The sequence below is a fragment of the Cricetulus griseus genome, chromosome 2 (genome assembly GCF_003668045.3).
Source record: "Cricetulus griseus strain 17A/GY chromosome 2, alternate assembly CriGri-PICRH-1.0, whole genome shotgun sequence".
NCBI classification, from domain to species: domain Eukaryota; kingdom Metazoa; phylum Chordata; class Mammalia; order Rodentia; family Cricetidae; genus Cricetulus; species Cricetulus griseus.
In genome coordinates, this window is record NC_048595.1 from 72,769,270 (window position 1) to 72,782,870 (window position 13,601).

General features: G+C 38.3%; 1 protein-coding gene across 1 annotated transcript in view; it reads right to left on the reverse strand.

Annotated features, from left to right (window-relative positions):
• Positions 1-287: 287 nt before the first annotated feature.
• Frmd3 (FERM domain containing 3) overlaps positions 288-13,601 on the reverse strand; it is a 145,832-nt gene continuing 132,518 nt past the window's right edge. Inside the window, exon 14 of the mRNA XM_027400230.2 lies at positions 288-880. Within this exon, the coding sequence (XP_027256031.1) occupies positions 288-880 (593 nt within the window). The remainder of the gene's footprint in view (positions 881-13,601) is intronic.

A 13,601-nucleotide genomic window follows, 5' to 3' on the forward strand; every position in this document is an offset into this window, starting at 1 on the left:
TCACAGTAAAGAAACAGGAATACCTAACTTCAATGTACTACATATTATGGTATGATAAGGAGATTTTTTTTTTTTGTTACTTAAAGGCTGTCTTTCTGAAAGATAACTAAAGGAGTTATATTTGATTTAAATTAACTTAAATTTAATAAAAACTAATTTCAAGGTTTGAGCAGTTAGTTAAGAGAAAAGAATATGTTTTGACAGCTCAAGGCCAATCAAAACCTAGCATGTACTGAAAATGATTCTACTAGTATTGAAGATAGCCCTTAGTTGTCTCAGATATGAACCTAGGAGCAACCCAGCATGTAGAGGAAGATATTGACCTTCCCAGCCACCCATTCCTTCAGGGGACAGTAATATTCATAGTGAAACTGCTCAAACTCTGGTGTCTGACGAATTTCGCATAAGAAGGAGAGATCAATACCTGACTCCAAAAGGAGGAGGAGCAGGGGAAATACAAACAGCAGCAGTCCCAGGCCCACCACAAGGAGCCTGGAGAAACTCTTGACCAAGGGGTTGACCCAGATTCGGCCAGTCAGGATGGAATAGCTCCATGACAAAGCTTGACGGGCTTCCTTCAGTTCCTCCTCTTCAGCCATCAAAAAGGCATTTTCATCTGCTTCCAGCTCCTCAAATGAATCAGTGTCTTCTCTGTCTAATTCGAGTCTAGACGGACAGTCAAAGAGCATGTCGATTTCATCATCATCCACGGGGGTGGGGAGCAGGCTGGCGCTGGGATTGTATGCTAGTTCAGAGATTGTCAAGGGCTCTTCTTTTACTTGCTCTTCCTCTTCGCTCAGAGCATCTGCACCTCGACCTCTCCTCACTGGTGAGCTGACCGTCAGGGGCTCAGAAGTATCTGCTTTAGGCAATGGGGCACCTGGAAATAATATTATTTTATAAATTTTAAATTTCAGATTTTCTTGTTTCACAAAAATCTGGAGAGTACAAGGATATGTTAAACTGTTCAGTGGCATGTTCATATTAGACAAAGTCATGTTAGTACGTCCTCAGCTCAACATGATAAACCTAAAATAAACAACACCAACCAACGTTTTGAAGTACCTACAACATTTAAGTATATTATTCAGTCTGAAAATCTTGAACTAGAGTCAAGTCCTTAAGAAAAACATGAAAATGATCCAGGAGTAAAAAAAAAAATTACAAACGACATCTTTCAGGATTCAGCACTATCACATAACAGAGTATTATGTGAATTTGCCTTATGGGGATAATTGAGTAATCATTTTGAAGTATTGATTTCTATTCTTTATGCCAGACACAGTTTTGGGATTTCTGTTGTTATTATTATACTGCGTGAATATGTAATCCACAAGTCCAAAATATGGAAAGCTCTGATATCCACAACACTTGTAGCAAATCAGAGTTAAAGATTTCAGTTTTTTTTTTTTGATTTCGTATTTTGATGTTAACAATACTCAAGCATTAAAGAATACCCAAATGTTCTAAAATTAGAAGAAAAAAAACCTATGAAATCTGATTTATATTTGGTCCAAAGCATTTGGGGTATATAATCCTCAATCTGTAATTGCAATCATGTGGTATGTACAATCTCACATTTTCTTTTTAATTAATATTTTAATACACATGTTTACATTCCAATAGAACATTTTTATTGCTATTATTTATAACTGAGGGCAAATTTCCTAAGTAACTTCAGTTGTTCATTGGTGAAATCACTTAAGAATGAAGACAGAAGCTAGGTGTTGGTGGCACACACCTTTAATCCCAGCACTTGGGAGTCAGAAACAGGCGGATCTCTGTGAGTTCCAGGACAACCTAGTCTACAGAGCAAGTTCCAGGACAACCTCCAAAGCAATACAGAGAAAACCTTTCTCGAAACCCCCTCCCCCCAAAAAAATGAAGAAAAAAAATTATGAGTCTTGCCTTACATATACAGCTTTTAATCTCCACATCAGTTAATTTTCCACAGTACATGTCCACATAGTTAAGTGGTTAAAGGGCATGGGAGTTTTTTTCTTTACTATGTCTTCTGCTTACATGCCAGCAGAGGGCACCAGATCTCATTCAAGGTGGTTGTGAGCACCATGTGGTTGCTGGGAATTGAACTCAGGACCACTTGGAAGAGCAGTAAATGCTCTTAACCATTGAGCCATCTCTCCAGCCCCTGGCATGGGAGTTTTAAATGCTTATTGGGAAAAATGTATTTACTGATATTATATTTTACATATATGGTATCTAGCTCCAGGCTAAAACTTTGTCTCTTAATTTTGAGTAGGGTGAATAATGAGAAATAATGCAAACAACAAAGAAGTGTTCTGTATGATTGAGCTATAATACAACATAAAATCGACAACCAAGTATATTAATTAGGAAAGTGTAAATTAGAATACTGTTAACAATTCCCCTATTTTTTTGTCATCCAAAAAAAAAAAAACAAAAACAAAAACAAAAAAAAAACAAAAATCACCAAACATTTCATGGTAACTCTAGCCTAAGAGCAAAAAACCAGTTTGAATGGAAAATACCATGTATTTTCATATACATATTCATATACAGTGTGGGTGTCTGTTTTAATCATCATCTACTACAAATAGACACTTCCCTGATGAGGATTCAGGGATACATTAATCTGTAGGGATGATGATGCATCACTAACTATTGGATTAGTACTATGTCCTATTAGTACTATTTAACCATAGGTTCACACCCCAGCAACAGTGCCATTTCATTTGTGGAGTAGGATTTAAGTCTAATCAGAAAGTTGTTGGTTACTCACATGATGTTCATGACACTATTTCATCAATGTGTATGTTTCACCAGGCCAGGCATTACTCTAGATTAAAAGGTTCACAGCTGGGTAAGATGGATGATTATCTTAATTCTCTTTTAGCAAGCAGAGCACCTTCAGGAAGCATGTTAAGTCCAAGACATGCCAGAGACAGCATGGAGAGAGGATTTTGGCCTGAAGTTCCACCCATAGCCTAGAAGCTAGTGGCAATTGTTAGCTGATGAGAGAGGGAGAATCATTTTTCTCTAAGAGTGTAGTCCATGTAGCCCTGGGAAGTCCATTACACTCCAGCAGAATGCCATACATATAAGCACAAATTGGTCTTGATTGATTTAGTGAAAGACACTAAATTGGGTAAGTACTGATAAGGATTAGATTTGAAAAGTGTTCTGGTTAGTTTTATGTCAATTTGACACAAGCTATAGTCACCTGAGAGTAATGAACCTCAATAGAGAAACTGCCTAATTTCTTAGTTAGTATTGATGGGGGAGGGTCCAGCCTTCTGTGTGTGGTGCCACACCTGGGCTGGTGGACCCTAGGTTCTATAAGGAAGCAGAGTGAGCAAGCCACAGGAACAAGCCAGTAAGCAGCACATCTACATGGCCTCTTCGTTGCCTCCAGATTCTACACTGGTTCTTGCTTCCAGGTTCCTTGCCTGTTTGAGTTCCTGTTCCAACTTCCTTCAATGATGGAATATGATGTGGGAGTATAAGCCAAACAAATGCTTTCCTCCCCAACTTGCTTTTGGTCATGCTGTTTAATCTCAGCAGTAGAAACCCTAACTGGATAGGAAACATGTGTATGTGCAATGAATATAGCCAAAGTGCATCGTACAAAATTGTCAAAAGAACTAATAAAAAATAAGAAAAAACTAAAATTAAAAACAAAAATCAATAAACAAGTAGCCAATAAGCTTCATTATTGCAAACCATCAGGGAAATACAAATCAAAATTATTAGGTCTTTTATGATCAAAATATGTTTTTTAAAAGTTAAAGCAAAAATTGTTGGTGAAGATCTGGAGAAATTAGAACTCTGTGCATTACAGTAAGAATGTAAAGTTCTCAGTCAGTATGGATAAAATGTTGGTTGCTCCTCAAAAAGTCAAATATAGAATTATATCATCCAGTCATTCCATTCATATTCCAGTAACTTGAAACAGGCATACAAAAAAAGTAGCAAAGGTTCATAGCAATATAGTTCTAATTATCAAAAAGTTAAAATGTCAACTATTTTATCACTGGATGATCTGGTAAAGAAACTGTATTTTTATTAAGGGTGTGGTTCCTGGCAAGCCTACTCTCTCAAGAGGGTCCCATATTCATATCTGGCCTCCATTAATTAAAAAATTGTATGCTAAGTTGTGTAGGCAGAGATATTGGGGTATATCTAGGAGGAGCTGAGAAAGGTGTGTGAGTATGGTTAAAACATACTGCATGAAATTCTCAAAGAATTAATAAAATATTATTCTTAGAAAAGAAAGTGTTGTCTAATTTTCTATCTGTTCCATGAGGTCCAGATACTCAGGAAGGCACTTGGTACCTCCTCTTCCTGGTTCTCTTCACTTATGACAGGCCCAATCCATGCCTGCTCATTTGGAACCACATATATTTTTTTTTCTAGTCCATTTCTGTGTGGGAGTCCTCAAAACTCTGCTCACAACCCAGACATGACCCATGTCCCTTTCTCTAATTCCCTCCTCTGAATATTCTCCGAAGCACTGACTACTCCCAGCTAAGAATTTTCTAGATGCCTCTCTAGGTCAAAGACCCTGGCAAGTGGACCTACACATTCACTTTCAGGTCCTTACTTCCTCAGGACTCCATAAACCACCCACCATCTGATTGGGGATGTCCTTCTGTATATATGTTTCTGTTATTGATTGATGAATAAAACACTGTTTGGCCTATAGCCAGTAGAGGCAAGAAGGTAGGCAGGGCTAGGAGACTAGAAGATGAGGAGAATTATGGGAAAGGTAGGCAGAGGGAGGTGGCCAAAGCAGTCACCATGTAGACCACAAAGGAATAGCAGGTCTAGACCCTTCTCCAGTAAGATGGGTTAATAATTAAGACAGAGTTAGCCAGTAAGAAGCCCTAGTCATTGACCAACAATTTTTATAACTAATATTGCATCCATGTATTTCTTTGGGGCTGAGAAGAATGGCGGGACCTGGATGGAAAGAAATCACCAGCAACAACCATCCACTTCCTGAAAAGGGCCCAAGAATCTACCCGAGGAGACATGGAAATCTAGGAAAGTGACTCACAGGTCAGACTCCTGGCCCTTCCCCAGTCATGATTCCCAAAGTCCCATCATTTGTCCAACAATGACCCCACATCTCTTCATCTTGCACCTTCCCTACTCTAGACTTCCAAACATCTCACTTTTTAACCTATTAGGAATCCTTCTGCTACCATATAAGACTTGAAGACGTTGGCAAATGACCTCCCAAACCTTCCATACTCAGAATTATCCAAATTTTCACCAGGCACCTATCGGGGACGACACATCTCATCCCTGCCACATTCCCTTTTTGTAATCTCCAGAGACTAACCTGACAGCTTTGCAGGACCTCCAGCAATGAAAGAATGTTATTAGAAGCTCAGATAGCCTACATTGTGGACCTGAAATCTCATATCATAAGACACAACCAACAATGTAATTCCAGATGTCCAGGTCCCATCTTAAGAACACAAGAAATATGGGGGAAAAAAGCCCAGAACTGAAAACAAAACAAAAACCTCACCAATATATTTTCTCCCAATGAACCACCAATTTCATAGCAATAGTCACTAAAGGACAATTTAGACGAACATAATTATAGTTCAAAAATAATTATAAACATGTTCAAAGAGTTAAAAGGGTTCAAGGAAGACATAAATATTTGAGTGAACTTAAATGGGTAGGAATAAACTGATTGAAACCCAGGAAAATACAAATAGCTGAATGAAATAAGTAGGACATTGTATAATACAAGAATATAATTAAAGATACAGAAATACTGAGGAAATCCCAGATTGAAATTAAGCTGGAAATAAAAAAAAAATCAGTAAGTCATAAAATAAAGTTCAGTGAAAAGCCTCAACAACATAATGAATAACGAAGGTAGAATATTAGGGTTTCAATAGTAATTAGAGAAATCTGATCATACAATAAAATGAAATGGTAAATTAAAAAATAAAGAAGATCTTGGAACACAATGAAAAGGCCAAATCTACAAATAATAGAAATAGAATAAGAATTCTAAGGTATATAAAACAAAATCACAGAAAAAAATTTCCAGTGGAAACTAACATCTGGAAGGCTGTGGAGAATTGACTGTATTGAGTTAGCCCATTGGCAAATTTATGAGTTAACTTATTTAGGAGGGTCTAGCCCACTGTGGGTGGTACCATCCCCCAGGCAGGGCATCTTGGACTGTATGAGTGGACAGATACCAAGCTGAGCAAAAGAAAGCAAGCAGGCAGTATATACACATTTCATTTACTTCTCTTGGCATGGATATGATGTGATTTTCTGCTTCAAGCTCCCAATACTGTGACTTCCCCACAATTATGGACTATAACCTGGAACTGTAAGACAAGATAAACATGTTCTCTCCTAAGTTGGCCTTTTCAGGATGTTTTATCATAACAACAGAGAAATGAGATTAGAAAAATCTACAGTTGGAAAATTTTTTTTAACTGGTTAACAGATATGCCCAAGACCTATGTGTGTCTTTCACCTATATTTTTTGTTTATATATTTCTAACATTCTGATTGTAGAAAAAAATATTTACCTCACAACGTGCATGTATGCATCTATTTTCTACTTTATCTGGTAAATTACTGAAAAAGAGAATTTTGTAATTAACATGCTATTTTTTCTTTGCTGATGATACAATGGGTGATGGAAGCTAATTTGAAATTCTGCATTGTTATACTCCATTACAAGAATAAAAATGGACAGCATTTCTAATGGATATTTATGGGTGTGGTATGCCTTAACCTTGAAATCTCACGTTTTCTGGCTTTTATTAAAGAAAGAAACCTGTAACTTTGTGGTGTCTTCATTATAAATTCATCTAGACAATTTCTATCTCCTGTTCTCACACATGCCAGGAAGGGAGGATTGCTTTCTCATCATCTCTCTTCCCCTAAATGGGTTTCTGCGCCAGTAAATTGTGTGAGAATGTGAACAAAACTGAGAGGTATTGTAGTGAGATATCCACCACGTCTGCACCTGTGACCACACACAAACGAGTGTGGTCAGCGGTACAGAGATATCCACTCTGCCTACATCACGGGGTGTGCTTTTAGGTCTGGGGTCGGGGCCCAGGTGGTGCTCTTGATTCCGGTTGGGTCACTGAGAGCAGCCTGGGTGGGTTCTTGGAGCAGGAACTTGTGGCAGCCAATCTGCTTCTTGCGTAAGTGACTTCTCCCCTAATAAAATTATATTAACCTATATTGCGCCAAGTCCCGAGAATCTTGATCTGTGCATCCATAAGGTACCTGGATATCTTATGGACGGGCTAGCTGAACTGACTCCCTCACCTTCCTCTGTGCCTTCATGTAGCAATGTCTGGTGAGGAACATGAACGGTGCCATGTTTCTAAGAATTCACTCTACTCCTGCTCTACAGACACACTGCCCTCTTTCTCTTAAGCTCTATATACAATAAACTCCTTTAGAAACTTAATTCATCTGTGAGTTTCATTTTTTTTTAAGTTTATAAGCCAAATATCTAGAGACCCTGGCTTGAGATGCCTTTGATAGTCATTGATTTTTCTGGGACCCGAATCTTTCCTTTCCTAAGGTACAGCCAACCTGAAGTTAAACAGCACAGTCACTCTCCAGGACACCCAATTCCCTGCACATCATTGGTGTGTGAGGCCAGGAAGCACAGGAGGGTGAATGCAGGAGTCAATGCACTATTTGTTCCCTGCTTTAAATTCACTATTACCCCCAACACTTATAGTTCTTCTGTTTCTTTATGTATATTCTTTAATTTTAGCCTCATCCTTCCTTTTTCCCTTTCCCCCTTTTGTAAGTCTAGGATGAAGAGTGTGCCGGAGCACCCTTCCTGCACTATGGACAATGAATTTGTGCCTAAGCATCAAATCACTGGCTGCTAAAGGGAGCTAGCACTTTGAGATGGCTGGACTATGTGAATCCATAGCAGCTCAGCGTTGCATCTGGAGCCACTGCACAGATCAACCTGGAGCCAAAAATAAATTGTGGCATGTTAGACAAACCAACACTAGAAACGGGAAGGAGGCTGCTGTAGAGGTACAGACATTGCCTTGCCATTGTGAACATCAGGAATGCACTAGGTGCTGTGGTGCCTGGCACTCTGGTTCTACAGTGTCCTAGTGCCTGCTCTTTGTCTGGCATCTGTAGGCCGGTTTTATTATCTGGCTGGGACAATGTTATTTCCACTCTCAGAACTACTCCACACTTTTAGCTTCCTTTTTTTCTGCTCTGGTTCTTCCCTGCTTTTGCTTTCCACTTTCCAGTTGCTGTGACATGAACAGGGTCAGGAAAAAGCATCTGGATACCATCTCTTTTTGACTTCATTCAGACATCTTTTTTTCTCTTTGTTGGGTATTTTCTAGATTATGGGCACTTAACTTCAAGTTATATGTAGTAAATTAAAGTGTGGTTCTTTTAAATCAAGGCGCTCTCCTTAAGTGAAAAATTCATCCTCAGCACTATAACATTAGCCAAAATTATGTTATGACATTGTTGTACCCAAACTCTTGTTCAGTGATATGATCATCTATCTTCCATTTTTACTCCATTTATAAGTCTAAAGTATACCATTTGACTTATCAAACATCTCTCTAAGTATATTCAAAAAGGTTTAAGACCCTATGAATTTAGATTTCCACAGCAATGTAAGACAGTACTTGTGCCATCATCAAGATTGAATTCCTAATAATTCTGCTAATGTTTTATCTGATCTATAAAATCCACAAAATCAGATTTAGAATCTGTCAGATCATCATGCAACTAGGTGGAAACCTCTGGCGTTAGACTTCTGGCTCTTCATGGTGGGAAGGGGATAGGCTGTAACAGAGTGTTAGTAATGATTCTACTAATCTCTGGCTCTTGTATATTACTGAGCTGGTTTAATTTTATCTCCTAGCATTTAGAGTCAATCCACATGCAAATTTCCCTATTGTAATATAAGTAAGCCTCCTTGATCATTCTTCAAGGTTGAAGAGGAGCCCGCAAATCCATCTGTGATTTGATGTTTATTTATTTATCCAACTGATTTGATTTGATATTTATTTACCCAACTCCTCTTGCTTTTATTCTTTCTCCCTCAGACCTCTATGAAGGCACCAACCTTCCCTTTCTTGCTGCATCTGTTTATGACACAGACGGAATAATTGATACAGCTTTAAGGTCCTCAGATACACTCAGTGGAGTGGTATCCCAACTGCCACATCTAATAATCCAAATTTAATTCAAAGAATTAAGATTGATCATTTTTTAATTTAGCTAACAATAATTACAGTTGCTTCTTTGGTGGGGGGAGGGAACTTACAAGACCAGGATATAGAACCTGTTCAGGGAGCTTTAGGGTAAGGGACCCCCAAAATGAAAAATTTCCTTGACTAAAATTGGAAATGAACTTGCCCTGTTGGGAGTCCCGTCTTTACCAGCGGCTAGAAATCCCAGAAAGGTGTTTCTTCTTAACCCTCTTCCCCTGAATGAGCACCCTTCCCTGGAAACTATGTGTAAGGATGAGTCTAGGACCTAGACAGACCCATGTCAGATAGGGAAAGGGACCGCAGCTAGATACTGAAGATGGCAAAAGTCCAGCACCTTCTTCACACCCTGACAGTATACCTCTATTATATTTCCAATGAAAAGACCATCCAGGCCTTTTCTCCTGTTAGCAGGTCCCCTCCTGCTAACAGACGACAGGTCCAGGCTGCTCAGATATGTTTAAGGCACGTCTTGAACATGCTTACCTGAAGCTGTGGGATCATCAACTCTCTAGTATCAAAGCAACCAACCCCAAATTAGGGAAAGGGGAACTGCTCTGTGCCACCATAAACATTTGTTTTTCTAAAACTGTAGCTTACTGGTTTTCCTTTGTTTATGCAAATAAACATAAAATTAGAGGAAATGGGAACCATTTTAGGCTGCCAAAACCACTTAAAACTCCTGACCCTCCATGGAAAGAGAGTGATTTTGGTCTACTCTCTCGTCTGCAGGGCATCTTTCTTTCCGTGTGTGTGTGTGTGTGTGTGTGTGTGTGTGTGTGTGTGTGTGTGTGTGTGTGTGTGTGTGCGCGCGCGTGTGCGCGCGAGCTTCTTCTATTCTCATAAAAGTTGTTTTCTGAGATTTTTCTTGCCTTTTAATTCTTTAACTGGTGGAGAAAATAAACCTGGATAAGACCTTCTGGATCTAGATGATAACAAGGACATGATCAAACATGGGAGACACCTGTATACCTTAGATGAGCCAACTACACTGACTAGTGCATTTCCCTCCTTGTTTTCATCCAATAAACCAGTGGTTCTCAACCTTTGTGATGCTGTGACCCTCTAATACAGTTCCTCATATTGTGGAGACTCCCAACCATAAAATTATTTCATTGTTGTTTCACGGCTATAATTTTGCTGCTGTCACAAATGGTAATGTACATATCTGATGTGCAGGATATTTGATATGTGACTCTCTATAGGGGGTGTGAGCCACAGGCTGAGAACTGTTGCAATAAACCTTTATTAGCTTTGAGTTGGTGATGTTCCATGGTATCCTTCCAGGCTCTTTAATTTTTCTCTTAAGATCCAAGTTAGGAATCTATAATAAATAAAACTCCCTTCTAAATTCGTCCTCTCATTGTCCCTCAATTTCACTGGGTAGCTTTGGTGAGCATTGATTTTCCAGGACCCTTATCCTCCTATCTTACTTGAGGATGGTCAGCTTCTATCTCTATCAAGTATACTCCATTTTTTCTCTACCATCTTTCCTCCACTTCCCCACCAATCGATACATCCTTTCTTAGGAATTCAAGATTCTGTACCCTTTCTCTGCCACCCAGAAATCATGGCCCGCCAGACTATAAGCATATACTATATTCATCAATCACATGGCATTGAACAAGTCCCTTCTGAGATCCATTATAACGAATACACATTTGTTTATAGTCCATCCTATAAGGTTGTTAACCTGCTCAAAATCCTCTTGAGCCATACTTTTGAACTTTTTAACCTTGACATTATTTAAAAATGGTTGAATGTTGCTCAAGTTTGGCTTTACTTTATAAACTATGAAAATGGATATTGGAAAGTGATGTTCTCATTCTTGGTAGTAAGCAGCCTAGTGAGGAACAAAGGCAGACCAGGGCTTGTATTTCTTCTTTTGTCCCACAGTAGAAACAGATCAACAATTTGAATCTCTATTACATTATATTTTCAATGAAAAATACTGTACTTCATAAAATGAGCTAAATTTGAAACATTAGCCAATGACAGAACTGATGCACACTGTTGTTACCATTGAAATGTTTACACAAAGAGACAATGTACTCCTCAATGAGCTGTAATGAGAATTAGTTAAAACAGAATATATAGAATGTACAGTGTTAGTTCTTGTGGTGATAACATAATATTTGGAAAACAAAATTCACATGGATTTAGTTAGAAATAAAGCATTTGCCATTAGGTACATTGTAGGAAATAATATAAAATTTGAGTGATTTCTTTATAGTGATGTAAACTTGTGACTAGCGCATAAGTGGTCAGAAAGTACTAAATACCAGAATTCCGAAAATGAGAACAGCTACAAAGAATAGCACACAAAGGGAATAAAAAAGATCTTTGAAGACATTACACAATGTTGTCTGCAGATCTTGCTTGGGCCTTTATTATGTCTGCTGAGCTGCTCTAAGCATTTCTTTACTGGAGGAGTTGCCAAACCGAACAGAAGTGCTGCCTTCTAGAAATCAGTTGGTATAACAATGGGCTTTTGAGATTGGCTAAGCGTACCCAGTACTACATTTGTCAGTTAAAGTAGATGTTATCTTCAGCTTTTCAGCATCCTCTTAAGTCCTGTAGTTCAGCAGCAGTAGACTGTTACTGTTCTTAAATGGGAAAGGTGATGATGAACAAAGAATTATTGCCAATGCTCCAATGATGCTTTTATGAATTACTTCTTATTTATTATACTAGCCCATGTTCTGCATTTATGCTAAATGTGTTTCTTATTCATTGTTTGAAAGGTGTCCCAATTTATGGTGATCAGTTTTTTTCTATTTTATGTTTTCTAAGATGATGTATTTCTATATAGGAAAATAAAATAACAATCATAAAATCCTGTGGTAGGAAGGAATATAATTAAAATTGGTATTGATAGGTCTGCCATCCCTGGGTGGAGAGTAATTAATTATAAGGAAGAAGGTGGCTCCCCAGGATTCATAAGTAGCTCCTCCTACTTCATGGACCATAAAAAAAATCTGAAACCAGGTAGTGGTGGTGCATGCCTTTAATTCCAGCACTCAGGAGGCAGAAACAGGTGGGTATCTGTGATTTTGAGGCTAGCCCATTCTACAGAGCTAGTCACAACCAAGGCTACATAAAGAAACCTTGTTGTGAAAAACCAAAGCAAACTAAGCCAAACCAAAACAATAACAAAAAAGAAAATTTTAGGCTAATGGATTGCCACTGACTAATATATTCCAACATATTGAGCCACATGAAAAAAACTAACTTATGACATAGAGAGAGAGGTCTGGGAAAAAGACACTGAACCTGTGGAAGTGATAGAGGGAAATATGGTTGAATCATGGCCATGAAATCTCAGAAGTGGAGGAAGAAGAAAGGGATATGTTCACAGTAGGCAGCTAAAGATGATGAATGGACAATGGGAAGAACCTATTAGGCTATAGCAGAACACTGTTTTGTCAGTTTTTGCTCATGATCATCACTCTGTTAACAAAACTTAAAATAATTTAATAGCTTCTATTTGCATGCCTAAGCTGATGCTCTGGCTTAAAAATATTCAAGCTTATGCTTATTCTCTTTCTTTTTTCTTTTCTTTTGGTTTTTCGAGACAGGGTTTCTCTGTATTGCTTTGGAGGCTGTTCTGGAACTCTCTCTGTAGACCAGACTGGCTTCAAACTTACAGACATCCACCTGCCTCTGCCTCCGAGTGCTGGGATTAAAGGTGTGTGCCACCAATGCCCAGCTGATTCTTCTTTTTCAAGTTCTTTTTTAAAAAAGTATTTTTTTCTTCTCTCATATAGTAAATCCTGAATGCACCTTCCACTCCCTTTCTGATATTAGGTACTTCATTTAGAATGTATAAGCAGACTTTTAGTTTCTGCTAACCAAAGCACTGTCAGAGAAAACCTAAAGCCGCTATTGGGAGTTTTCCTAATTTTTCTGTAACCTGCCTACCTAAAGCACCCAGCAATGTATTTGAAAAGTGTGTTATTTCTTTATTCTGTAGCAACAGAAGTATAATAAGTTCATGAAATTGCTACCTTATTTGGACATGGTGTATATGAAGCCCTATATCTGTGTTCTGAGGCCACTAATATTTAACTCTAGAATAAACCATTTCCTTTTCTTTCTTTATTTTTTAAGATTTTATTTATTTATTATGTATACAACATTCTTCTTCCACGTATATCTGCAAACCAGAAGAGGGCACCAGATCTCACAATGGAGGGTTGAGAGCCACCATGTGGTTGCTGGAAGTTGATCTCAAGACCTCAGGAAGAGCAGTCAGCACTCTTAACCTCTGAGCCATCTCTCTAGCCCTTCTTTTATTTCTTCATAGGGGAAGCTATTTCTTCCATTAACATGAACATAAACACCCATCACTAT